The 27,732-nt window shown below is 51.0% G+C and overlaps 1 protein-coding gene across 1 annotated transcript; it reads right to left on the bottom strand.

Annotated features, from left to right (window-relative positions):
• Nucleotides 1-833: 833 nt before the first annotated feature.
• On the bottom strand, nt 834-24,858 carry LOC117074374. The gene is made up of 8 exons (XM_033195742.1): nt 24,608-24,858; nt 24,032-24,288; nt 23,522-23,582; nt 23,131-23,448; nt 20,820-20,883; nt 4,214-4,323; nt 3,063-3,242; nt 834-1,598 (listed from the first exon to the last, which is right to left on the bottom strand). Exons 1-8 carry the CDS (start codon nt 24,856-24,858, stop codon nt 1,526-1,528), a joined length of 1,314 nt encoding a protein of 437 aa, XP_033051633.1. The 3' UTR covers nt 834-1,525.
• Nucleotides 24,859-27,732: the final 2,874 nt, after the last annotated feature.

Consider the following 27,732-nt stretch of genomic DNA (forward strand, 5'->3'; position numbering starts at 1 on the left):
TGGCCTCTATCTAACCCGCACAGTCAACCCAGCTGAGGGTGGCCGGGTGACGACCCCTATCTAACCCGCACAATCAACCCATCTGAGGGTGGCCGGGTGACGACCCCATCTAACCCGCACAATCAACCCAGCTGAGGGTAGCCGGGTGATGACCCCATCTAACTCGCACAATCAACCCAGCTGAGGGTAGCCGGGTGATGACCCCATCTAACTCGCACAATCAACCCAGCTGAGGGTAGCCGGGTGATGACCCCATCTAACTCGCACAATCAACCCAGCTGAGGGTGGCCGGGTGACGACCCCATCTAACCCGCACAATCAACCCATCTGAGGGTGGCCGGGTGACGACCCCTATCTAACCCGCACAATCAACCCGGCTGACGACCTCTCTCTAACCCAGAGAATGAACCCAGCTTTTCACAGTGGACTGGCGAGGGGTGGAAAAGGGCAGGGGTCACCTCCAATCTCTAGTCACAGGTCTGTACGGTGCTGGCTGACGTCCACGCTGACCACAGCCCCACAGGGAAACTTCATGCTGATCATAACAGTGTCTGCATCTTTTAAGGCAGCCATATCTAAGCAGAAGAAAACTTTAGATGATACAAAAGTTAATTTAGGCAAATTATAAACTGCTTTGTTTGGTTTTTTGAGAGAGTCTTGTCCTGTCGCCCAGGCTGGAGTACAGTGGCACGATCGTGGCTCACCGCAACCTCTGCCTCCCGGGTTCAAGCAATTCTCCTGCCTTAGCCTCCCAAGTAGCTGGGATTACAGGCGTCCACTATCACACCCAGCTGAATTTTTTGTATTTTCAGTAGAGACGGGGTTTCACCATATTGGCCAGGCTGGTTTCGAACTCCTGACGTCAAGTGATCCCGCAGCCTCGGCCTCCCAAAGTGCTAGGATTACAGTGCTAGGATTACCACCACATCCGGCCTGAACTCACTGCTTTAACTGAAGCAGTGGACGAAAGGCATAGCCAAGCAGTTTCACAGAAACTTGGCCTTAATAGAAAATTAACTCTAAATTGTTCCAAAATGGGTCCCTGAGAGGCATGGGGACGCTGCCCAGCAAGCGGTCCAGTTCTGTGTTTGCTAAGCTTCCGCGGCACCGGCAGTCCTGGGCCCGGGCACCTTCTGGACCCTGGGGGTACCGCCATGAGCCTAGCAGAGCCAGTCCCCATGTCCCCACCTGGGGAGCAGGCCCCAGACAGGTACTCGTCTGGCCTTCTGAGGAAGAGCGAGAAGTGGACAAGAGGACAGTGGGGTTGCGGGGGGCGGCACCTGTAGGCCTGAGGCAGGAGATGAGGGTCTGGAGGCAGGGAACCTAAGGCTGTTTCCCAACAACTACCTTGAACTATATTGAAGGGAAAACCCTGACTTTACACTCCTAAGTAACAAAAGGACCAGAGGCTACTGCCCTTGCAAACCCCCTCACCTTTTCTGCCTGGCAGATGGGAAACTGGCTGTCTGCAACAAATCAGACTGACTGCGGGTCAGGTCTTCGTTTGCAACTTTGTGACTTCAGTTCAGCCTCTCAATGGTCGTGCCCGGAATGGCCGTGCCCGGTCCACACCAGTCAGACTGACTGCAGGCTGAGTTCTAGTTTGCAAACAAGGATAACTTTATAACTTCACCCTAGCCTCTGACTGGTTGCTTTCTGCAACCACTTCATTGACATGAGGTGAGCATGAAGTGGCCAGTAGGAAACTTCTAGCGGGTATTTGGGTCCCAGAAGATTCTGCATCCAGGCCCTAGAGCTGCTGCTCGGGCCACTCCCACACTGTGGAGTGCGCTTCATTTTCAATAAATACCTGCTTTTGTTCTTTCGTTGCTTCATCCTTTCTTTGCTTTGCTGGGTGTTTTGTCCAATTCTTTGTTCAAAACACCAAGAACCTGGACAATGTGCAGTCAAGACCCTCGACCGGTGACAGGTCCGCGGGGTCGGTGGAGACCATGGCCTCCACCTGTGCTCTGGAGAGCTCAGAGCAGGCAGGCACCTGGTCCAACTGAGGTCTTACGGAGAAGAGATTGCAGGCAGATGGCCACAGCCAGGATGAGGACATGGCTGGGATCGGGGTGGTGACCAGTGGAGCAGGGTGGGTGGGTGAACTTTGGGCGGATGGGGGAGGTGGTGCCAAAAGGGGGTGCTGACGAGACAGAGTGAAGCGGGTGCTGAGAGGAGTCAGCGCTGGCACCAGCTGGGCCTGGACTTGCCCGAGTACACAAAGGGTGGTGTAAGGGGTACCACGTCAGTCCTGGTCCAAGCCTCAGGACGTCTGAGTGTTTCCGCTTTGGTGCCCTGAGGCCATCAAATGTGTGGCCATGCTGCTGTGGGGACCTGAGGAGGCATGGGGGATGACACAGAAGAGAACCCAGGTGACAGCGGGGCCCGGCCCTGTGACCCTGGTGGGGCTGTTCCAGGCAGGCCGCTGACCACCTGGCTGTAGTCACATGAGTGACCACGGGGCAGACCAAAAGAGGGACTCCAGCCAAGCCCAGTTCAAGCTGCAAAATCCTAACTACCCAGTGGCTGTTGTTTCAAACCATGACGTGTGTGTGGTGTGTCATAAAACAACAGATAACCTGTCCTCTGCAGCAGCCCTCAGGACCCACCCTGAGCTTCTGCTGCCAGGCCACGACCTGGGAACCAGCACCCCCAGCCCCGCCTTCACCTGGAGATCACTGATGATCTCCTCATCTGTGTGCATCCCAGTCTGGCTGTGCTTCCAGCCAGAACCATGTTTATTCACCTTCGCAACCTTAGAAACCATAGGGGGCCTGTCACATGGCAGGGGCTGGAGAAGTGGTTACTAAACAGTGACTCTCAAAGTTCATCAAATACGAAATACTTCCTGCATGATGCCTTTCAACCTCGGGAAATGCCTGAGGGGTTCAGTGACGTGACCATTTAGTCATCTTTTTTACATGTGCTCCATGTTACTTTATCTACTCCCCAAAGCTGAGAGTCAGGGAGGAATTCTGAACAGGGGCCCCAGCCTGTGCTACATTGCAGCCAGTCTCGGTGCCACAGGAGCACGTTGCAACAGTGAAGCCCACTCTTACCTGGGCAGAAGGCATGTCCCAGAGAAAACACAGTGTCCGGAGTGGCCTCCCCCAGCAACACGCATGTGGCATCCACGTCGTGCACAGCAGTGTTGTAGAAAATCCCACCTGGACAGAAGGGAGGGTAAGCTCTGGCTTCTAGTCTTGACGGAAGCTACTGGCGAGAAGCACCGGAGGTTTCTGGATCACAGGGAACCACGTGACATGGACACAGATGCCACAACGCCATGCATTCCCCCAACAACGCGGATGCTCACCTGCCCTCTTTAGGGAAGCCAGAGAGGCTGCTGGGAACAGGCTGCTGATGGCGGTGATCCCGTGGATCCTCCCCAGGGCGTGGCCAACACAAACTTGCTTGTGCAAGAACTGGAACGCCGGATCAAAGCGCCTAGGAGAGGAGCTGGGAAACGAGGCGGGCAAGCCCATTCCCCGAAGCCCATTCTCCCTGCGACGCGTGGGCACGGGTGCAGACGTCACCTTGGCCAGCCGAGCTCCTGAAGCCAAATTTGACACCAGAGTCCCTTCTGGGCCACGTCCCTCAAAGCCCTCATGAAAGCAGGTAAACTGATGCTCACGACAGCCATTGTGCCCCGGGCAGGAGCCAGGGCAGGAAGCACTCAACGCTCCACCAAGAGCACTTCCAACACCAGGCCCTGCCGCAATGACCGATCTGTTTCCTCATTTCTCATCTGTCTTCCTCTCCAGACGGTAAGCTCCATGCGGCAAAGGCCACGCTGCCTTACTCACCAACAGATGCCAACCCAACAAGGTGCCAGCCACCAGGGGCCACCCAGACTCCAGTCAGTGGCCAGTAATGTCACCCATATAATCTGCGGTTTGCAGACGATGGAACTGCGCAGGAAGTTCTCCAAGGTGCCCACATCACCAAGCTGGCAGTTGGCAGAGACATAACTGAGAACCAGCAGGACCCACTCAAAATCTGCACCCCTGCACACCCCGCTGTCGTCAGGGCTTCAGAACAAGACCAGCAAATGAGAAAAATCAGTGGCAATACCTATTTCCCTCTTCTGGAAATGAGAATCTCATTTAGAGATTGCGGGTTAGCTTTTTTTTTAAAAAAAGTACCCTGAGTATTTTGCATAGTTTTATTTTAAAATGAAGGAAAAAAATCACAAGGAAACTGTCCTTACTTGTAAAATCTGCAGACCAAAGGCTTTCCACGTCTGTCGGCTTCGTCGAAGCAGGACTGGGCAGCCTGACAATTCAAACTCAGCAGCCTCTTGCAAAAGCACCCCCTTCCCTGGAAATTGTAAAATGAAAACCAAGAGGTCACAGCTCCGAGAAGAGAGCATCACAGACCAAAAGTCCCAACTTGCCCCTAAGCCTGGTAGCTGCCATTCAGATTCTCATTCCTGGTGACAAAATGAGTCAGGCACACTAACAGGATGGCCCAAGGCAAGGAGAACACATTCATCTTAAAAACCCATAACTACAGAGATAATTTTTTTTTGACATGGTCTCGCTCTGTTGCCCAGGCCGAAGTGCAGGTGTGCGTCGATCACTCACACTGCAGCCTCAGGCTCCCGGCTCCAGTGATCCTCCTGCCTACCTCAGCCCGCCGCATAGCTGGGACCACAGCGCACACCACCACGTCTGCCTACCTCAGCCCCCCAAATACCTAGGACTACAGGGCACACCACCACGCCCAATTTACTTATTTTTTGTAGAGACAGGGTCTCCCTATGCTGCCCAAGCTGTTCTCAAACTCCTGATTTTAACCGATCCTCCTGCCTCAGCCTCTCAAAATGCTGGGACTACAGGTGTGAACCACTGCACCCAGCCCAGATGTAATTCCTATCAGTATTCCTCGAACTTGAATAATATACAGATACCTTTTAAAGGAAAGCAAAATTCTCATGGTTCCCCAGTGTGGACTTCAATTATTTGGAACATAGTGCTACTTAAATATGTATAAACATAAAATCAAGTATCAATTTCTTTTATATAACTATTAAACCAAAAATCATGTATTAGATTAAGAATAAAACCACAAAACCAAGTAAATCCAAATCCGTGCTTATTTGATGTGAAGATGATGTTCTGCTGCAACTAACCAGCCCCAGTAGAGCATCTGTGCCCCCAGCCCCAGCCGAGTAACTGGCCCCCAACAGCCTCCACGTAGTCGTTTCTGAGACCATGGGCCCCGCAGAGGACTCTGATTCCCTCACGCTTCCCTATTCAAATTGCTGCAGATGCTTTCCTGGGCTTCGGGGCATCACTCACAACACAAGCCCAAGACAATGAACGTGTATTACTTGACACAGATGGGTCAACAGATGCCGCTTTGGTCATCGAATTACACGGCTCTGCTGGCTGTGAAGTGGCTCAGTTACACTTCACACCTGTGTAATTCACTGGCTGTCAAGTGTAACTGAGCACACTCCATGAACATAGGGACCAAGTGGGGACCTCGGGAGCAGAGGAAAGCCAGGGTCTGTGACTGAGTGTGCTCCGTGAACCCAGGTACCAAGTGGGTACCTGAAGAGAGAAGGAGAGCCAGGGCCTGTGACTGAGCATGCTCCGTGAACCCAGGAACTGAGCATGCTCCGTGAACCCAGGAACTGAGCATGCTCCGTGAACCCAGACACTGAGTGGGAAGCAGGGGAGTGGAGGGGAGCCAGGGCTGGGTCTCAGCATCTCTAGTCTAGATGGCTCCATTCAAATGACCAAAATATGTGCCTAGTTTCTTTCTTTTAGATGATCAGATGGAAATGCCAAATTATGACCTGTTTGTTGAGAACTTAACAGATCTCAAAGGACACCATCAATGTCTTGGAGGCTGTCAACATCCATTTGTGAAACGCCACATCCCATTTTGTATTTAAGCCTTCCTGTCCCTAATCGGCCAAGAGATCAGTCACTAGAGGTGGCGCCACCTTCAGAGGAAGTGATGTCAAGTAATTTTCCCTGCTTGTGCGACCTATCTGCGGCCTTGTGGAAGGATCTCCTGAATCGTCTCCAAAAATTCTTTCCCACAAGTAACTGTCAGCCTGTAGTTCCTAAATAGGTTATTACTTAGGAGCCTAAGCAAAGTTCCTTTTATGGAATATTGCAATATTTTGCTTAAGATAAAAATAAGTTGCAATGACCTAAGCTTCTACCTCAGGAAGCCAGATCCCAGGTCAGCAAACCAGAGCCAGGTCTGTTTCTGTACATCCTGCGGAGCTAAGAAAGGTTTTCAAATTTTTAAGAATCAGTTCCTATTCTGCACAGACAGGTCCAGAAAACTCAAGGAGGAAAATGCTTCCCGACTCAGTCTGTGAGGCAAGCATTTCTTTGAAACCAAAACCAGGTAAGGCCATTACAAAAAAAAGAAAACTATAGACCAATATCCTTCATGAACACAGACACAAAAATTTTTAATAAAAAATTAGTGTCAGGCCTCTGAGCCCAAGCCAAGCCATCGCATCCCCTGTGACTTGCTTGCATAAGCCCAGATGGCCTGAAGTAACTGAAAAATCACAAAAGAAGTGCAAATGCCCTGCCTTGCCTTAACTGATGACATTCCAGCACAAAAGAAGTGAAAATGGCCGGTCCTTGCCTTAAGCGATGATACTATCTTGTGAAATTCCTTTTCCTGGCTCATCCTGGCTCAAAAACTCCCCCACTGAGCACCTTGTGACCCCCACTCTTGCCCGCCAGAGAACCCCCCTTTGACTGTAATTTTCCTTTACCTACCCAAATCCTATAAAACAGCCCCACCCCTATCTCCCTTCCCTGACTCTCTTTTCAGACTCAGCCCGCCTGCACCCAGGTGATTAAAAAGCTTTATTGCTCACACAAAGCCTGTTTGGTGGTCCCATGACATTGTGGTGCCGTGACTCGGATCAGGGGACCTCCCTTGGGAGATCAATCCCCTGTCCTCCTGCTCTTTGCTCCGTGAGAAAGATCCACCTATGACCTCTAGTCCTCAGACCAACCAGCCCAAGGAACATCTCACCAGTTTTAAATCGGGTAAGTGGCCCTTTTTTACTCTCTTCTCCAGCCTCTCTCACTATCCCTCAACATCTTTCTCCTTTCAATCTTGGCGCCACTCTTCAATCTCTCCCTTCTCTTAATTTCAATTCCTTTCATTTTTCTGGTAGAGACAAAGGAGACACGTTTTATCCGTGGACCCAAAACGCCGGCACCGGTCACGGACTGGGGAAGGCAGCCTTCCCTTGGTGTTTAATCATTGCAGGGACGCCTCTCTGATTACTCACCCACATTTCAGGGGTATCTGACCACGCTGCAGGGACGCCTGCCTTGGTCCTTCACCCTAAGCGGCAAGCCCCGCTTTTCTGGGGGAGGGGCAAGCACCCCGACCCTCCCTGTCTCAACCCCTTCTCTGCTTTTCTGGGGGAGGAGCAAGAACCCCGACCTCTTATTTTTGCGTCCCCTCTTATTTTTGGGCCCTCTCTTATTTTTGCGCCCTGACCTTTTATTTTTGTGCCCCAATCTCTCATTTTTGCGACCCAATACTTTATTTCTGCTCCCTGACCCCTTTCCTGCTTTTCTGGAGGGCAAGAACCCCCGAACTCCTTCTCTCTGTGTCTCTACTCTCTCTTTTCTCTGGCCTTGCCTCCTTCACCACGGGCAACCTTCCACCCTCCATTCTTCCTTCTTCTCCGTAACCTGTGTTCTCAAGAACTTAAAACCTCTTCAACTCACACCTGATCTAAAACTTAAATGCCTTATTTTCTTCTACAGTGCAGCTTAACACCAATACAAACTCGACAGTAGTTCCAAATAGCCAGAAAATGGCACTTTCGATTTTTTCCATCCTACAAGTTCTAAATAATTCTTGTCGTAAAATGGGCAAGCAGTCTGAGGTGCCTGATGTCCAGGCATTCTTTTACACATCGGTCCCTCCCTGGTCTCTGTTCCCAGTGCAACTCGTCCCAAATCTTCCTTCTTTCCTTCCTGCCTGTCCCCTCAATCCCAGCCCCAAGCGTCGCTGAGTCTTTCTAATCTTGCTTTTCTACAGACCCATCCGACCTCTCCCCTCCTCACCAGGCCGAGCTAGGTCCCAATTTTTCCTCAGCCTCCACTCCTCCACCCTGTAATCCTTTTATCACCTCCCCTCCTCACACCCAGTCTGGCTTACAGTTTCTAGCTTAGTTTCCTTCCAAGACTAGCCCTCCCCTACCTGCCCAGAAATTTCCTCTTAAAAAAGTGGCTAGAGCTAAAGGCATAGTCAAGGTTAATGTTCCTTTTTCTTTATCCGACCTCTTCCAAATCGGTTAGTGTTTAGGTTCTTTTTCATCAAATATAAAAAACCCAGCCCAGTTCATGGCACATTTAGCAGCAACCCTGAGACACTTTTCAGCCCTAGACCCTGAAAGGTCAGAAAGCGGTCTTATTCTTAATATGCATTTTATTTTATTACCCAGTCTGCTCCTGACATTAAATAAAGCTCCAAAAATTAAATTCCGGCCCTCAAACCCCACAAGAGGACTTAATGAACCTCGCCTTCAAGGTGTACAATAATAGAGTAGAGGCAGCCAAGTAGCAACTTATTTCTGAGTTGCAATTCCTTGCCTCCACTGTGAGAGAAACTCCAGTCACATCTCCAGCACACAACTCCAAACACCTGAACCGCAGCTGCCGGGGTTCCTCCAGAACCTCCTCCCCCAGGAGCTTGCTACAAGTGCCGGAAATCTGGCCCCTGGGCCAAGGAATGCCCGCAGCCCGGGATTCCTCCTAAGCCGTGTCCCATCTGTGCAGGACCCCACTGGAAATCGGACTGTTCAACTCGCCCAGCAGCCACTCCCAGAGCCCCTGGAGCTCTGGCCCAAGGCTCTCTGACTGACTCCTTCCCAGATCTTCTCGGCTTAGCGGCTGAAGATTGACGCTGCCCCATCGCCTCAGAAGCCTTCTGGACCACCACAGACTCTTTGGGTAACTCTTACAGTGGAGGGTAAGCCCGTCTCCTTCTTAATCAATACGGAGGCTACTCACTCCACATTACCTTCTTTTCAAGGGCCTGTTTCCCTTGCCTCCATAACTGTTGGGGGTATTGACAGCCAGGCTTCTAAACCTCTTAAAATTCCCCAACTCTAGTGCCAACTTGGACAACATTCTTTTTTGCACTCCTTTTTAGTTATCCCCACCTGCCCAGTTCCCTTATTAAGCTGAGACATTTTAACTGAATTATCCTCCTCATCTGTTACCTATCTTGGTCTAATTCTCATAAATACACACACTCTCCCTGCTGATCGTGTCTGGCTAATCTCCCAAATCCCAATCCCTTCTACAAAACAACAACTCCTTTCCTTCCTAGGCATGGTTAGTGCGGTCAGAATTCCTACTCAAGACCGCATCCTATAGCCTTTCCGTCCGAACAACCTTACTGTTTTAGCCTAGCCCTCATGTCTGCACGGCAGCGGATGCCACTGCTTTAATACTGTTAGAGGCCCTAAAAATCACAAACTATGCTCAACTCTCTACAGTTCTCATAACTTCCCAAATCTATTTTCTTACCCCAACCATCGCTCAGGACAATGCTTATGCTGATAAGTTAGCTAAAAAAAGCAGCTAGTGTTCCAACTTCTATCCCTCAAGGCAGTTTTCCTCCTTCACGTCGGCCACTCCCACCTCCTCCCCCGCTGAAACTTCCACCTATCCATCTCTTCCCACACAAGGCAAAAGGTTCTTGGACCAAGGAAAATATCTCCTTCCAGTCTCACAGGCCCATTCTATTCTGTCGTCATTTCATAACCTCTTCCATGTAGGTTACAAGCCGCCAGCCCATCTCTTAGAACCTCTCATTTCCTTTCCATCATGGAAATCTATCCTAAAGGAGATCACTTCTCAGTGTTCCATCTGCTATTCTACTGCCCCTCAGGGATTGCTCAGGCCCCCTCCCTTTCCTACACATCAAGCTCGGGGATTTGCCCCTGCCCAGGACTGGCAAATTGACTTTACTCACATGTCAGAAAACTAAAATACCTCTTAGTCTAGGTAGACACTTCCACTGGATAAGTAAAGGCCTTTCCCACAGGGTCTGAGAAGGCCACCGCGGTCACTTCTTCCCTTCTGTCAGACGTAATTCCTCGGTTTGGCCAGTTTTGCCTCACACAGGGTCTCTTCTTCCTCTGTGAATCCTCTACCTACATGTGTCTACTTGCTAATTGGACAGGCACATGCACACTAGTTTTCCATACTCCCAAAATTCAATTTGCAAATGGGACCAAAGAGCTCCCTGTTCCCCTCATGACACCAACACGACAAAAAAGGGTTATTCCACTAATTCCCTTGCTGGTCGGTTTAGGACTTTCTGCCTCCACTATTGCTCTCGGTACTGGAAGAGCAGGCATTTCAACCTCTGTCATGACCTTCCGTAGCCTGTCTAATGACTTCTCTGCTAGTATCACAGACATATCACAAACTTTATCAGTCCTCCAGGCCCAAGTTGACTCTTTAGCTGCAGTTGTCCTCCAAAACCGCCGAGGCCTAGACTTACTCACTGCTGAAAAGGGAGGACTCTACATTCTTAAATGAAGAGTGTTGTTTTTACCTAAATCAATCTGGCCTGGTATATGACAACATAAAAAAACTCAAGGATAGAGCCCACTTGCCAACCAAGCAAGTAATTATGCTGAACCCCCTTGGGCACTCTCTAATTGGACGTCCTGGGCCTTCCCAATTCTTAGTCCTTTAATACCCATTTTTCTCCTTGTTTTATTCGGACCTTGTATCTTCCGTTTAGTTTCTCAATTCATCCAAAAGCGTATCCAGGCCATCACCAATCATTCTATACGACGAATGTTTCTTCTAACGACCCCACAATATCACCCCTTACTGTTTGGACGAACGGAGGCAAGATGGCCCACTTCCGGGTTCTTCATCCCCCCCAACTTTTCCCGCACGCGCGAAAATGCAGCCGACGCCCGGGAAGGTGCAGACCAACTGGGCATGCGCCAGGTGACATCAATCTGAAGAGACCAAGATTTACCTGGTCGCACCTGCGGAACGCCCCCAGACACGCCTGTGCCCCGCCTATCGCCCTCCCACTCCCAGAAAAGCCGCTCCGGACCAGTGCCACGCGCGGACTTCCCAGCTTCCCCACTGTGGTCGGGACTGTCGGAACTCCGTCCGAGGGCAGCATGGAGAACTCTGTGGGCCTCACTTGCCGGAGGCCAACAGACCTCTCCTTACCCACCTTCTTCCCCTGAAGCTAGGTGACCAAAATAAACTTGCAGTTTTGCTCCTACCCTTGCCTAGTCGCTGGTTCCTTTGCACCCGCTCTGGTGGTCTTAGAAAAAACAAAACAGTTGGTGCCGAAACCCGGGAGGAGACCCCTCCTCGGGCCCCCAGGGCCTGGGGAGCCTCCTCCTCCTCCTCGCTCCACGCCGCAGACGGACCAGGACCTGAGACCTGCTTCCCTCACTCTCACGGCCTCTCTGGGGTAAGTGCCCTTGTCTCCTCTTTACCTCCCTCGGCCAGAAATCCTGCGCAGGTCCGGGGTCCATTTGGAGCCACCAAGTGGCTCGGGAGACCCGTTCAGGACGGAGACGTCCGCCTGAAGGTAATCTCCACTTAGGCTTCAAGAGCCTCTCGTCTGTCCTGCTGGTTCCAAAGGACGCTTTGAAGCCAGGCAGGGATCCATTCCCATGTCCATTGGGTCCATTGTGTCGGTAAAGAGGAAACAAATGGGAAACCCCCAGCCCAAATTTCCAAAGAGCACCCCCTTGGGGTGCCTCCTAGCCAATTTAAAAAACCTTACAGCTTGAACAAGACCTTAGGAGGAAGCGGTTAATTTTCCTTTCCACTGTGGCGTGGCCCCGATACAAACTAGACAATCAGTCTCAGTGGCCACCGGAGGGCACCCTAGATCGCAATGTTCTGACCGACCTCAGCAATTTCTGCCAGCGGTTAGGCAAGTGGTCTGAAATTACGTACATACAAGGCTTTTGGGCCTTACGCTCTCGTCCCGACCTGTGTAGCCGGTGCTCTTCGGCCAAGTTATGCTAGCCAAGGACGCCGGCTCACAGGAACCCGAAAAAGAGGAGTCTTCATTCCTTTCTGTTCAGCCGGAGGATCTAGGGTTTCCCTCACTTCCGCCCTATACTTCTCCTCCCTCCGCCCGGACTCCTCCTTCCTCTTCCCTACCTACTAGTAATCCACTCAGTCCCGTGCTTCCTTCGGGGCACCCAACTGGCTGTCTTGAGTCTCCTGTCTCTGCACACACCCGCTCTAAGTGCCCTGCTGATGCCTCCACTCCTGCCCCACACCCTCCTACAGTGTTAGCGCCTTTGCGAGAGGTGGCTGGGGCGGAGGGGGTAGTCAGAGTACATGTCCCTTTTTCATTGGCCGATCTTTCCAAAATTGAAAAGCGTTTAGGGGATTTCTCAGCTAATCCCACCGTTTACATAAAGGAATTTAGATATCTTTGTCAGGCTTATGACTTAACTTGGCATGACCTCCAGGTTATCCTAACCTCCACCCTAAACCCTGAGGAGCAAGAGCGCATCGTAGCGGCCGCCAGGCAGCACGCCAACCAATTACATTTAACTGATGCCACCATCCCACTAGGGGAGCAAGCAGTCCCCTCGGCAGACCCAGACTGGAACTACCAAGCAAACCAGCCTGGGCGCCGTAGGCGAGACATAATGGTTCAGTGTTTGTTGGCTGGTATGCAAACAGCCTCAAACAAAACTGTAAATTTTAACAAATTAAAAGAAATTATTCAAAATCCAGAAGAAAATCCAGCCGCATTCTTAAATAGGCTGACTGAGGTTCTAACCCAATATACCCGGTTAGATCCGGCCTCCCCCACAGGGGCCACCATTTTGGCGTCTTATTTCATTTCTCAATCAGCTCCTGACATTCGTAAGAAACTTCAAAAGGTAGAGGATGGTCCTCAGGCACCAATACAAGATCTGGTTAAATTAGCCTTTAAGGTCTATAACTCCAGAGAGGAGACGGCAAGCACGCCTCAAACAGAAGGCCCAACTCCTAGCAGCGGCTTTACGGCCCAATTGTAACCCCAGACCAGAGAGTACACACTCCGCAGACTCCAAGGCTACAAAAGGAGCCTGCTATAAGTGCGGCAAGGTGGACACTATGCCAATAGGTGTCCGCAAGGTCCCCGAGCCCCAACGCAGCCTTGCCATAAGTGCAAGGCGTCAGGACATTGGGCCAATGAATGTCCTAAGCCTCGTCCACCAGCAACCCCCTGCCCTGCTTGCCAGCAGGGAGGACACTGGAAGTCTGATTGCCCCACCCTGAGAACAGGTGCTGCGTCTCCACGTGACCCCCTTTCCCAGGATCCTGGGAGCTCCTTCCAGCTCCTACATCTGGACGACAACGACAACTGAAGGTGCCAAGACTCGGGGACCCCCATCACCCTCGCAGAGCCGCAGGTAACTCTCCTGGTAGTGGGTAAGACAATCAATTTTTTAATCAACAGCGAGGCTACCTATTCTGTTTTGCCGTCCTTCTCTGGACCTAGCCTTCCATCCAATATCTCTATAGTAGGAGTAAGCGGAAAGCCATCCACCCCACGAAAAACTCCACTCCTCAGTTGCTGCCTGGCCAACAACTACTCTGCACACTCATTCCTCGTTCCCAGCTAAAGAGGGCCCCCACCGGGAACAATCAGTGGACATCAGTTCAACTTTCCCCCACTCGCCTCAAACTTACAAAACTTTCTTAACTAGTTCATGCTCCCTGACCCCTGGCGCTTGGCTCGCTTTCTCACCATCTTCTACATAAACCTATCAGACTTTCAATACATAACCCCACACCCAGATCTACCTCCAGACAATAGTCCAGAGCAGTGGTTCTCCCATCTCCTAACCTTCATTGAACATCTCCAGTGGCAAGGGACACTCCGTGACTACATGGAAAATGAAGTCTCATTTTATACTTATATTGCTGTTTCACTCATACACTCAGACCTTTGCTAGTCCGCCTACTGTATGGCAATTTTTTTCTCATCACTGAAACTTGGCCACAAGACAGCCGAACACACTCAGTAGTACATAGTTCTGCCAGTTGTCTTCCTTAAGGCTATAAAACTTCTCTCCACACAATAGAGACCCCTTTCTCATGGCTCGCACTTATCTGCCAAAGGCTAGACTTAACCTACACTGTGAATATAACCAATCTCTCCCACTGCTTCCTCTGTGAGGCTTTAGAAGGCCCCCACCTAGTGGCAGCCCCCTGCCCATGGCCTTCAACACAACTGGTCAAACATCCCACAATTCACTTACACTCCAGGCGCCACTATACCAGAAATCCAAACTGCCCAATCCTTCCTTTCCGTTATTCAACTCCAAATTCATCCTGAGGTAATCATACTCAGGCACCCAATGGAGGCCACACAGCCCCCATTGAAGGCTATTTCTCGTCCAAACTGCCCAATCCTTCCTTTCCGTTATTCAACTCCAAATTCATCCTGAGGTAATCATACTCAGGCACCCAATGGAGGCCAAACAGCCCCACTGAAGGCTATTTCTCGTGCAACTGATCTCTCTCTAAAACTCTTAACCATACAGCCATTAACTGATCCCTCTATGTCCCCATGTCCTTGGTCCCCAGTCTAACTTTATACAGCCAGGCAGAAGTAGCAGAGCTTTTCCAGCAACTTTCCATGCCACTACGCCACCCCCGTAAAAAAACGGGCTGTTTTCCTCCCTCTAGTTATTGGAATCAGCTGAAAGCCTGGCCTCCCTGCAGCGCCGAACTACCTCAATAGCCTAAGTAGCTGCCCAAAACAGGCGAGCCCTAGACTTGCTTACAGCTGAAAAAGGAGGCACTTGTCTCGTCCTTGGAGAAGAGTGCTGCTATTATGTTAGCAAGTCAGGCCTAGTAGACACTAACATTCAAACCCTCAATAAAATAAAAAAAAAACTGAGATACAAAACCTTAACACCCCAACCTTGCCAGGACCTTCCTTCTGGGTTTTGCCCATATTCCGACAAATGCTTCCATACCTCGTTCCTATACTAATACTGTGCCTTATTTTATTCTTCATCCGTACGTCCAAATGCCAACCATGGGCCCCAACCTTAACGACGCCCCTTAACAGCAGGAAGTAGCCAGACAGACCACGGCGCCCCTTTATCACTATTACCAATAAAAGGTTGGACTGTTTGGACGAACGGAGGCAAGATGGCGCACTTCCGGGTTCTTCATCCCCCCCCCAACTTTTCCCGCACGCGCGAAAATGCAGCCGACGCCCGGGAAGGTGCAGACCAACTGGGCATGCGCCAGGTGACATCAATCTGAAGAGACCAAGATTTACCTGGTCGCACCTGCGGAACGCCCCCAGACACGCCCGTGCCCCGCCTATCGCCCTCCCACTCCCAGAAAAGCCGCTCCGGACCAGTGCCACGCGCGGACTTCCCAGCTTCCCCACTGCGGTCGGGACTGTCGGAACTCCGTCCGAGGGCAGCACGGAGAACTCTGTGGGCCTCATTTGCCGGAGGCCAACAGACCTCTCCTTACCCACCTTCTTCCCCTGAAGCTAGGTGACCAAAATAAACTTGCAGTTTTGCTCCTACTCTTGCCTAGTCGCTGGTTCCTTTGCACCCGCTCTGGTGGTCTTAGAAAAAACAAAACACTTACCACAAAATCTTCCTTCAGCTTAATCTCTCCCACCCTAGGTTCCCACATCGCCCCTAATCCCGCTTGAAGCAGCCCTGAGAAACATCGCCCATTCTCTCTCCATACCACTCCCCAAAAAATTTTTGCTTTGTTTTATTTTTATTAACATAAGAAGGCAGGAATGTCAGGCCTCTGAGCCCAAGCCAAGCCATCGCATCCCCTGTGATTTGCTCACATAAGCCCAGATGGCCTGAAGTAACTACAGAATCACAAAAGAAGTGCAAATGCCCTGCCTTGCCTTAACTGATGACATTCCACCACAAAAGAAGTGAAAATGGCCGGTCCTTGCCTTAAGCGATGATATTATCTTGTGAAATTCCTTTTCCTGGCTCCAAAAGCTCCCCCACTGAGCACCTTGTGACCCCCACTCCTGCCCACCAGAGAACAACCCCCCTTGGACTGTAATTTTCCTTTACCTACCCAAATCCTATAAAACGGACCTACCCTTATCTCCCTTCCTTGACTCTCTTTTCAGACTCAGCCCGCCTGCACCCAGGTGATTAAAAAGCTTTATTGCTCACACAAAGCCTGTTTGGTGGTCTCTTCACACAGACATGCATGACAATTAGCTGACCAAATCCAACAATGTAGAAAAAAAAAAAGACAACATGATCAAGTAGGGCTTATCACAGGAATGCAAGGTTGGTTCAACATCAGAAGATCAATCATTTATCATCTCAACAGATGCAGAAAATGCACTCACTGAAGTCAACATCTATTCATAAAAAAAAAAAAAAAAAAAAACTTTTGGCAAATTAGGAACAGAAAGTGAGTTCCTCAACCTGATAGAACGTATGTTAACTCAGACCTATAATGAAAGGCTGAATGCTTCCACCCTAAGATTGAGAACAAGACAAGGATCTTATAACTCTAATTCAACATCACATGGCAGGTCCTCACCAGTACAATTAGGCAAGAAAGAGAAAGGCACACTGGGAAGGAAGGAAGGGGAGGGCAAGAGGGAGGGAAGGAAGAAAGGACGGACAGAGGGAGGGAGGAAGGGCGGGCAGGTGAGAGAGAGAGTAAAAGTAAGAAAGTAGTCACTATTCACAGGAAAGATGATCACCAATATAGATCACAAGTCTACAACAATGTAAGAAATCTAATAAATGAGCTTAGTGAGGTCACAGAACCCAAGGTCAGTATATAAAAGTCAATCATATTTCTAGATAGTAGCACTAAACAATTGAAAACAGAAAATTAAAACAGTACCATTTTTAAAAGCACCAAAATAGGCCAGGCGCGGTGGCTCACACCTGTAACCCAGCACTTTGGGAGGCCGAGGCAGGCAGATCACCTGAGGTTGGGAGTTCGAGACCAGCCTGACCAATGTGGAGAAACCCTGTCTCTACTAAAAATACAAAATTAGCCAGGCACAGTGGCTCACACCTGTAATCCTAGCACTTTGGGAGGCCGAGGTGGGTAGATCCATTTCAAAAAAAAAAAGCATCAAAATAACAAACATAAGATCTAGACACTGAAAAGTACAAAACACTAATCACAGAAACCAAAGACGACCTCAATAAATGCAGAGATATGGCAACTCTCTGTGAAGATGTCCATTCTTCCTAGGCAATTCTACAGATCCAACGCAACTCCAGCTGAAATCCCAGCAGGATGTTAGTTGTGGAAACCAACGAGGGGACTAAAAAACGTATATGGAAGGGCAAGAGTTCTAGAACAGCCAAAACAATTTTGAACAAGCTGGAGGACTCCCGCAACCTCATTCCAGACCCAGCAGACAGCAACGGCAATCAAGTTGAGGTGGAACTGGTGAGAGGGCAGGGGGCCCCGTGGAGGAACAAGAGGCTGATTCTGGACACAAGTGCCAAGGCAGTTCAGAGGAGGATGGAGTCACCTCCACAGCACCCCAGTGTCTGTAACCAACTGCCCTCAAAGCAGCTGTGCTGTCCTGGCCCCAGGCTGTGGCTCTCAAAACCAACAGTCCCGGCAGCAGCCTCCTGCTGCCTGCATTCCTAGACACAGCAGAGGTGCATTCTGCAGCCACCCCACCTACAGCCCTGTCACCGGTCCTTCCAATGATCCTCTCTGCAGTGGTTCACCTCAGCAGCTTCTGCTTCCCACACTGCTGCCCCCTGGAACCCACACAACGGTCAAACAGCATGGGAAGTCTCCAAGAGACAGAGCTGCACACCTGCATTCACAGCATTACTCACACGAGCCAAACGGTGGCAACAACCCCAGCGTCCACCTACAGACGAGTGGAGGAACAAAGTGTGCTATGTCCACAGCACGATGACTCTTCAGCCTTAAAGAGGTAGGAAATGCCACCACACACCACCACACAGATGAACCCTGAGGGCTCTGTGCTGAGTGAAATAAGCCAGTCACAAAAGGACAACAATCGCACAATTCCTTTTCTGTGGGGTCCCTGGGGCAGTCAAATCCAGAGTCAGAAAGTAGAGGCTGGGCGCGGTGGCTCATGCCTGTAATCCCAGTACTTTGGGAGGCCAAGGCAGGTGGATCATCTGAGGTCGGGAGTTCAAGACCAGCCTGACCAACATGGAGAAACCCCATCTCTACTAAAAATACAAAAAATTATCTGGGCATGGTGGCAGATGCCTGTAATCTCAGCTACTTGGGAGGGTGAAGCAGGAGAATCGCTTGAACCCGGGAGGCAGAGGTTGTGGTGAGCTGAGATTGCGCCATTGCACTCCAGCCTGGGCAACAAGAGTGAAACTCCATCTCAAAAAAAAAACAGAGGCCGGGCGCGGTGGCTCAAGCCTGTAATCCCAGCACTTTGGGAGGCCGAGACGGGCGGATCACGAGGTCAGGAGATCGAGACCATCCTGGCTAACACGGTGAAACCCCGTCTCTACTAAAAAAAATACAAAAAGCTAGCCGGGCGAGGTGGCGGGCGCCTGTAGTCCTAGCTACTCGGGAGGCTGAGGCAGGAGAATGGCGTAAACCCGGAGGCGGAGCTTGCAGTGAGCTGAGATCTGGCCACTGCACTCCAGCCTGGGCGACAGAGCAGACTCCGTCTCAAAAAAAAAAAAAAAAAAAAAAACAGAAAGAAAGTAGAATGGGGGTCACCAGGGCTGGGGGAGGGAAAAAGGAGAGCTGCCATTTAATGGGTCCGGAGTGTCAGTTTGGGAAGATGGATGGGGCGGTGATGGCTGCACAACAGTGTGAACTTAATGCCATGGAAACTCTATGCTTAAAAACGGCACATTAGGCCGGCGTGATGGCTGGAAACTCTGTGCTTAAAAATGGTCATTAGGCCGGCATGATGTCCGGAACTCTACGCTCAAACATGATACATTAGGCCAGGCGTGATGGCTTACACCTGTAATCCCAGCATTTGGGGAGGCCAAGGCAGATGGACCATGTGGGGAAAAGAGAGATCAGATTGTAACTGTGTCTATGTAGAAAAAGGAAGACATAAGAAACTCCATTTTGATCTGTACTAAGAAAAATTGTTCTGCTTTGAGATGCTGTTAATCTGTAACTCTTGTCCCAACCCTGTGCTCACAAAAGCATATCCTATATGGAATCAAGGTTTAAGGGATTTAGGGCCATGCAGGATGTGCTTTGTTAACAATGTGTTTGCAGGTAGGATGCTTTATGAAAGTCATCGCCATTCTCCATTCTCGATTAACCAGAGACACAGTGCACTGTGCTAGGCCAAAGGGACCCCTGCCCAAGAAAGCCTGGGTATTGTCCAGGTTCCCCCCACTGAGACGGCCTAAGATAAGGCCTCATGGGAAGGGAAAGACCTTACAGTCCCCCAGTCTGACAGCACAAAGGGTCTGTGCTGAGGAGGAGAAGTGCAAGAGGAAGGCCTCTGTGCCGTTGAGATAAGAGGAAGGCATCTACCTCCTGCTTGTCCCTGGAAACGGAATGTCTCGGTGTAAAACCCGACCATACATTCTATTTACTAAAATAGGAGAAAACCGCCCTATGGCTGGAGGTGAGACATGCTGGCGGCAATACTGTTCTGCTGCTCTTTACTGTGCTGAGATGTTTGTGTAAAGTTAAACATAAATCTGGCCTATGTGCACATCCAGGCACAGCACCTTTCCTTAAACTTATTTATGACAGAGTCTTTTGTTCACACGTTTTCCTGGTGACCCTCTCCCCACCATCACCTTATAGTCACACCGCATTCCCCTCACCAAAATAGTAAAAATAGTGATCAACAAATACCGAGGGAACTTAGAGACCAGCGCCAGTGCAGGTCCTCACTTGCTGAGCGCCAGTCCCCTGGACCCACTTTTCTTCCTCTGTACTTTTGTCTCTGTGTCTTATTTCCTTTTCTCAGTCTCTCGTCTCCACCTTACAAGAAATACCCACAGGTGTGGAGGGGCAGGCCTCCTTCAGGATCACTTATGCTCAGGAGTTCGAGATCAGCCTGGGCAACACGATGAAACCCCATCTTTACAAAAAAAATAAAAATTTGCCAGGGGTGGTGGCACACGCCTGCAGTCCCAGCTATTTGGGGCGGCTGAGGCAGGAGGACTGCCTGAACCTGGGAGGTTGAGGCTACAGTGAGCTGAGATTGTGCCACTGCACTCTAGCCTGGGTGACAGAGCAAGACCTCATTTCCAAAAAAAAAAAAAAAAAAGTACATTTTATGTGGATTTTACCACAATTAAACCAAAACAGTAACAGATAACAGACACACAAAATGATTGGCGTGGTGGCACGCGCCTGTAATCCCAGCTACTCCGGAGGCTGAGGCAGGAGAATCGCTTGAACCCGGCGATGGAGGTTGCAGTGAGCTGAGATCGCACCACTGCACTCCAGCCTGGGGGACAGAGCGAGACTCCATCAGAGATTGGGAGACGCCAGATACTAGGTGTATAAAAATATAACATATAAAGTTGGGGAGGCCATGTTAGTTACCTTTTCTACTTAACTTCTTGTTTTTATTCCCCAAATGTCCTGAAGAACAAATTCTCCCTTCCCCAGTATGATACCAATGAGCATTCCCAGGAGCCCACATCTTCAAGAACACAATTCAGGAATGCTAACCAGACCACAGGGCCCTTCCCAGACTTCCCAGTAGTTTTTCCTTTCATGCAAACCCACCAGACACCAGCCCACATCAGTGGACAGGTACTGCCCACTAGAAACACAAGTGTGTGACCATGAGGGTGGACAGAGTGGCCCAGCCCATACCTGCTCGGAGAGCACGATTTCAGAAGCTGCCTCCGGCAGGGAGCAGACAACTAGTCCAGAGACGCTTCAGGACTAAAGCGGAATGTTAAGAACGTGCTTTGAGACCTAGAACATTTCAAAATCCATGTTGCTAACACCACTCTATAAACCATCTCAGGCACGAGAATAACACAAGAAAAAGGCCTCAACAAAGTAAATTGTGAAAACATTTCCAGTATGACTTACTTCAGAATTTAACTTGCTAATTTTGAGAAACAAAATACAGATTCCAGCCAAGTCACAGAATAGGCTTCCGTGAGTCAAATTCTCTTAAGATCCTCAGGGTCAGGTGCAGGGGCTCACACCTGTAATCCCAGCACTTTGAGGTTTGGCTGAGGCAGGAGGATCCCTTGAGCTCAAGAGTTCAAGACCAGCCTGGGAAACATGGCAAAAACCAGTCTCTAGAAAAAATACTAAAAAAAATTAGCCAAGCTTGGTGTCACACACTTGTAGTCCCAGCTACTCAGGAGGCTGAGGTGGGAGGATCACTTGAGCCCAGGAGGTTGAGGCTGCAGTGAGCTGTGATCGCGCCACTGCACTCCAGCCTGGGTGACAAAGCAAGACTCTTTCAAAAAAATGATCCTCAGAATGAGTCTATCTTCCTTTCCTCAGCCTACAGAGGTCAGCCTCAGGTGTGGGCTAGACAGGAACCTGGGTATTTCCGAGGACTGTGATCACCAAGCTGGCCACACAGGTGCATGCAGTTCGTAAAAACACACCAACTCGGGCACTTTGCTGTGTGTATCATGTACGTACGTGTGTATCATGTATGTGACCGTACTGTGTGTATCATGTATGTGAACTCTGTGAATGTGATACCCGAGTGAAGTGTGCAAACCTGCCTAAAGCAGATGCCACACAAGATAACTGAAAACTAAAATTTGCAGGCCGGGTGCAGTGGCTCATGGCTATAGTCCCAGCACTTTGGGAGGCCGAGGCAGGCAGATCACGAGGTCAGGAGATCAAGACCATCCTGGCTAACACGGTGAAACCCCATCTCTACTAAAAATACAAATTAGCCAGGCGTGGTGGCACACGCCTGTAGTTCCAGCTACTCTGGAGGCTGAGGCAGGAGAATTGCTTGAACCTGGGAGGCAGAGCTTGCAGTGAGCCAAGATTGTGCCACTGCACTCCAGCCTGGGCGACAGAGTGAGACTCCATCTCAAAAAATAAACAAATAAATAAAATAAAATTTGCCAACTTTCCAAACACACACACAAAGCGTTAGCATTCACGAACATTATTCTGCAGTGACAATGGGCTTTGCTGAGATACAACACTGCCCAGCTGATATGTTCAGAGCCCTCCACGTACGTTAACAAGCTGGGGTCAAACTCTCCCCTTACCACCTATTAAGAGCATGTCCAAACCTGGACATGCCAAAGGTGAGACAGGCCTGTCCTGTGAGCAGCACTGGCCAGCTCTGCGAAACACCAGGCAGTGCCCAGCCCAGGCCTGAACACAGGGGCTGCACCTGACCCCAGGGCTGGGTGGCTGCCCGGGAGCCCATCTACTTGCCATGACTGTCCACACCCTGTGGGCAGCAAGCATAGATGTTGCTCCAGCTGCTGGAGACGCTGCTCCTGAACAGGGTGGACATGTCACACCCAGCTGCTCGAGTGAAGGGAGCAAGCCAGGACCCCGTCGCAAAGGTTGTACATTCAAAATACCCCAAATCCAGCCACACTGCTGCCCTGGTCCAAGCCCAGCATGCCTCATTGGCCCCACAGTACCCCTCACTGGTGTCCCTGCGTCCTTCTCCTCCACCCCATGAGTGTGAGCTCAAACCAAACCAACCCCTGGTGGCTTGCCAAGCCTCTGGGTGGCCCCAGGCTCCTTGGGCCTGGGACCTCATTGCCCAGCCCTCACCCTGAGTTCACTCCATTCCTGCCGGTACGGCCACTCGGCTACACCAAGGCCTGGAGAAGACTCAGTGTCCTCTTTGTAGAGTGTGCTCACCCCCAGATACCCCCATGGCCATCTCACTCACCCACCTAGGTCCCTGCTCCAATGCCCCCTCCTCAGAGTCTTCCCCAGCCATCTCACCTAAAACAGCACTCCCACCAGCCTCCCTCTCCTGACTCAGCATGAGTTCTCTCCACAGAGTTTATTGCTACTGATGTATTGAGATCTACTCATCTGCCTCTGCACCCAATTCAGCAGCACAAGGACGGGGGCTTTGCAGCATTCAGAGCCATTTCTCCAGCCCCCAGGAAGGTGCCCGGCACACAGCAGATGTTCAGTGAACCTCTGCTGACAAGTGAAACCGTACCACTGGTCATTGAGGACAATGTCCGCATCCTGTTCCCGAACCACTCTGGTGTTGGCCAAATGCTCAGCTCTGAAGGCTCGCTCCACACCACACAGCTGGTCCTCCACCACGTACAGCAAGCAGCAGCCGTTCTCATCCACCACACTCTGCAGCAGTGCTGGGCTCCCAAAGCCCACCCCAAAGATGGCCAGGCCAAGGTGGCCAGCCACCCTGGCTCCAAAGTCATGAGAGCATCTCAGGCCTCCTCCACAGCGCACCCTATGGGAGGGAGGCTTCGGAAAATCTCTGGCTGGTCTGCTCTGAGGGCACTGCTGGTGTCTTTACTTGGAAAGCAGAAAACACTGAAAGGTGGCCGGTGGAGGTAGATGGTGTTGCAGCCTCCTGGGCAGACAAGTCGCTTGTGGTGATGCTGATGGCAGTAGGGTTGACAAGGAGCAGAGACGTGCAGCCCACTGTGGGAGGAGGTACCATGCCAATGCTGGGACTGCCTGAGAGAATGAGCTGAGGCTGAGGCTGATGGGGCAAAGGCAGGTGGCAAGGGTGTGCAGGAAGGCCGGTGGCAGTGAGATCCGAGGTGGCTGAGCTGGACAAAAGACACATTCATTTAAACAAAGTGGTAGGACTTAACAGCACCCAGTTCACAATCATCTCAGAGGATCAAGAGTGGGGAGTCACCCTGCAGACCAGTATGTATCTGGCTTGTGATAAGGCAGCATTCAGGTGGCCACGCACACTTTAACAAAACTGCAAGACTTCCCAGGGTTACTCCCCAAGTGGGCAAGCCACTAGCAGATCTGTAAACGCAGTGTCATCAGGCGGCCTGTCCACATACTTTGGAAACTTTTGCGGGGCAGAGAATCCTAACATAGCCGGCAGCCCGCTGGGATGTCTCCTGAAATACCAGCGTTGGCACTGACACATGAGAATGGGCGTCCGCAGGCCGTGCTGCCGATGAGTCTGCGGTTCCTGTAGTGCCTGCCCGAGGACAGGTGCTCCAGGATGCGGTCCCTCCGCACGCGCACAGGCACGCGCAGAGGCAGCTCGCAGGCCCTGCAGTGAAGGGTCTGCACCACAGACGTGTCCCCAGACTCACTGTGCTCGATCAGGTGCTGCTTCACCACCAGGTCGGTGAACTCCGCCGTGTCGTCGCGTAGTCTTCTTTTTCCGGCCCATTGTCGGGTCCGGGATGGAAACGGAGGCAGCCTTGACCCCCGACAGAGGGACCCGTGGGATCTGCGCTCACCGCCCTGCGAGCAGAGGCGTTCGTGTCGGAGGCCCCACACTTGGGGAGCGGGGAGCTGTGGTCTCTGGTGGTCCCACAGAAGAAGGAGGACGGACGGGGCATGTGGGAAGGATGAGCGCTCCCGCGTGCGGCGGCGGCTGGAGTGGGTCCCTCCGAGCTGGAGCTGGTCTCCGAGTGGCGGCGGATGCTCGGAGGGGGCGGGTCCCTGAGGGCCGGGGGCCAGGGCTATCCCACCTGGAGAAGCCTCGCGGGCGAGAAGAGGGTCCCTTCCTGCGGGGGCAGATGGAGACGCGGGAGTCTTCCCCGAGAGGTGACCGAGGCCAGTCAGCGGCCCCGGGGGCCCAAGGCCGGGGACTCTCGGCGGCCGGTGGACGAGCAGGGCCGGCCCGCCTGGGTAGGCGGCGGGGTGAAGGTCTCCGGGGCCCGAGGCGGCAACGTGCCGCCGCCGCCAGCTCCGACTGCCACCCTCCGGGCAACCGGCCCATCCCCGGCTCCCATCTGGGGATCCGCACCCGGGCGCTGCGGCGCCGCAGTTTAAAGCCGGTGAGATCGCGCAACAACCCGGATCCGGAAGCGCGGGGGCAGCGCGGGGCGAGGACAGGGGTGGGACCTTCGGTGCAGAGCCAGGGCCAAGTCGAAGGAGGTTCAGGCCGCGGGGCGGGGCTCCGGCCGAGGGGCGGGGTCTTGGGCGTGGGGGCGGAGCCTGCGCGGGGCGTGGAGATCTGACGGGTCCCGGATGCACCTGCACCCAGGTGCTGACCGCCCCACCTTAGGCGGTTTCTCTGCGCCCGTTATCTCCAAGTGGAGTCGCTATCCCCACAGGATTTCCCCGATTGGCAGGAGGGTTTTATTTTCTTATTAAGAAAATAAAATTGACTTTGCAGTTGACAACTTTTTTTTTTACAGTAACCAAAAATCTTAGGCTTGTTAGTGTTTGACTTTCCACTTAGTTTTTGTTGTTTTGTTTTTGGTTTTTGGGTTTTGGGTTTTTTTGAGACAGAGTCTCCCTCTCTCACCCAGGTGGGAGTGCAGTGGCGTTATCTCGGCTCACTGCAACCTCTGCCTCCCGGGTCCAAGCGATTCTCCTGCCTCAGCCCCACCGAGTAGCTGGGACTACAGGCGCAAGTTTTATCAGTAAAGACCCTGAAGGCCCAGGCTGCTTTTCCGTGAGTACAAGGACACAACACCTGTGGAAGGTGTGGGCCCAGGAGAGGGATGCCGAGCTCACACGACCCCTAGGCCTAGGTAGCAAATAGACGCACGTGTGCCTTTCGCACTCCGCCCTCACTTCACACTGGCCCACCCACTCCTTGCTCTGGGAAATGAGGACGCAGCAGGAGATACCTGTAGCTAACACACACACACCTTGCCCCCTGCAATGGCCAGACTTCCAGGGCTGCCTCCCTTCCCAGATACATTTTCAGGTGCCACTTGTAGGGTCCAGCCCTACGGGGCTTAGCAGGTGTTCTCACCGTGTGCAGAGACGAGAGATTGTAATAAATAAAGGCACAAGACAAAGAGATAAAGAGAAAGCAGCTGGGCCTGGGGAACCACTACCATGAAGATGCGGAGACCAGTAGTGGCCCCAAACGGCTGGGCTGGCTGATACTTATTGCATACAAGACAAGGGGGCAGGGTAAGGAGGGTGAATCTTCTAAGTGATTGACAAGGTGAAGCAAGTCACATGATTACAGGATACTGGGCCCTTCCCTTTTAGGTAGCCCAAGCAGAGAGATAAGACAGCATACGTCAGCGTTTTCTTCTCTGCACTTATAAGAGAGATCAAAGACTTTAAGACTTTCACTATTTCTTCTACCTCTATCTACTACGAACTTCAAAGAGGAACCAGGAGTACAGGAGGAGCATGAAAGTGGACAGGGAGCGTGACCGTTGAAGCACAGCACCACAGGGAGGGGTTTAGGCCTCGGGGTGACTGTGGGCAGGCCTGGATCATATCCAGCCTCCCACAAGAAGCTGGTAGAGCAGTGTTCCCTGACTCCTCCAAGGAAAGGAGACTTCTTTCGTGATCTGCTAAGTAACAGGTGCCTTCCCAGACACTGGCGTTACCGCTTGACCAAGGAGCCCTCAAGCGGCCTTTATTGCAGGCATAACAGAAGGCTCACCTCTTGCCTTCTAGGTCACTTCTCACAATGTCCCTTCAGCACCTGACCTATACCTGCCGGTTACTTCTAGGTTATGTTAGTAATGCAACAAAGAGTAATATTAAAAGCTAATGATTGAAATGTTTATAATAATGATTGATAATTGTTCATGATCATCTCTATATCTAATTTGTATTATGACTATTCTTATTCTATTTTCTTTATGATACTGAAACCGTTTGTGCCTTCAGTTTCTTGCCTCAGCACCTAGGTAATCCTCTGCCCACAGCCACTGGCCTACATTTAAGCCAACTCCAAACATATCTTCTAGATCTGGGGGAAATCTAGCCATTTTCACAGGAAGTGACAAGACGAGAAGCTTTCATTTGTTTGTGTAGATTGAATGTCAGTCCCAAGATAAGCTTTCTATTTAATATTGGCTTCTCTATCGATCAAACTGTCACCATGAGTTTCTGGTAACTGAACCAGAAATCGACTTGAATGTTTTAATAGACGAGGAGTCTGTTGAACAGCATTTCAGAGACCAATGTAAAAGCAAAGCACAATACATGTGATTTTCAAACATGCTGGACCTCAGGCCAATGTGACAACATTTCCTGTGGTCCAAGTCCCCAAAACAATTAGAAATTGCAAATGGAAGACTACAAAATAATCACCAAAAGAGAAATTGGCAAAGCAAGAATTCTTTCTCAGTATTTGAGGCTGGTAAAAGTGCTTTATTTCTTATTAAAATACAGTATGTGTCACTTAATAACAGGGATATGTTTTGAGAAGTGCATCATTAGGCAATTAATTTCATCATCCTGCACACATCATACTGTGTGCTCACACAAACGTAGGTGGTTTACAGCCTAGTCCACACCTAGGCTATATGCTATACCTGTTGCTTAGGCTGCAAACCTGTACAGCATGTTCCTGAGTACTGTAGGCAGTTGGAACACAATGGTATGTGTGTATCTACACATGCCTAAACACAGAAAAGGTACAGTGAAAATACACTATTAGATTCTTTTTTTTTTTTTTTTTTTGAGACGGAGTCTTGCTCTGTCACCCAGGCTGGAGTGCAGTGGTGCAATCTGAGCTCACTGCAAGCTCTGTCTCTCGGGCTAACGCCATTCTCCTGCCTCAGCCTCCCGAGTAGCTGGGACTACAGGCGCCCACCACCATGCCCAGCTAATTTTTGTATTTTTAGTAGAGATGGGGTTTCACCGTATTAGCCAGGATGGTCTCGATCTC

Source organism: Trachypithecus francoisi, unplaced genomic scaffold, assembly GCF_009764315.1.
Source record: "Trachypithecus francoisi isolate TF-2019V2 unplaced genomic scaffold, Tfra_2.0 Contig01621, whole genome shotgun sequence".
NCBI classification, from domain to species: Eukaryota; Metazoa; Chordata; class Mammalia; order Primates; family Cercopithecidae; genus Trachypithecus; species Trachypithecus francoisi.

What these genes read in the sequence shown, in the direction of transcription:
- LOC117074374 (XM_033195742.1), bottom strand. Translation starts at nt 24,858, where the DNA reads ATGGGCCGGTTGCCCGGAGGGTGGCAGTCGGAGCTGGCGGCGGCGGCA. An exon ending in CGCCCGCGAGGCTTCTCCAG is followed by an intron (nt 24,289 to 24,607) that starts GTGGGATAGCCC and finishes GGCCGGAAAAAG; the next exon opens with AAGACTACGCGACGACACGG. An exon ending in ATTGTCCTCAATGACCAGTG is followed by an intron (nt 20,884 to 23,130) that starts GTACGGTTTCAC and finishes TTAGTCCTGAAG; the next exon opens with CGTCTCTGGACTAGTTGTCT.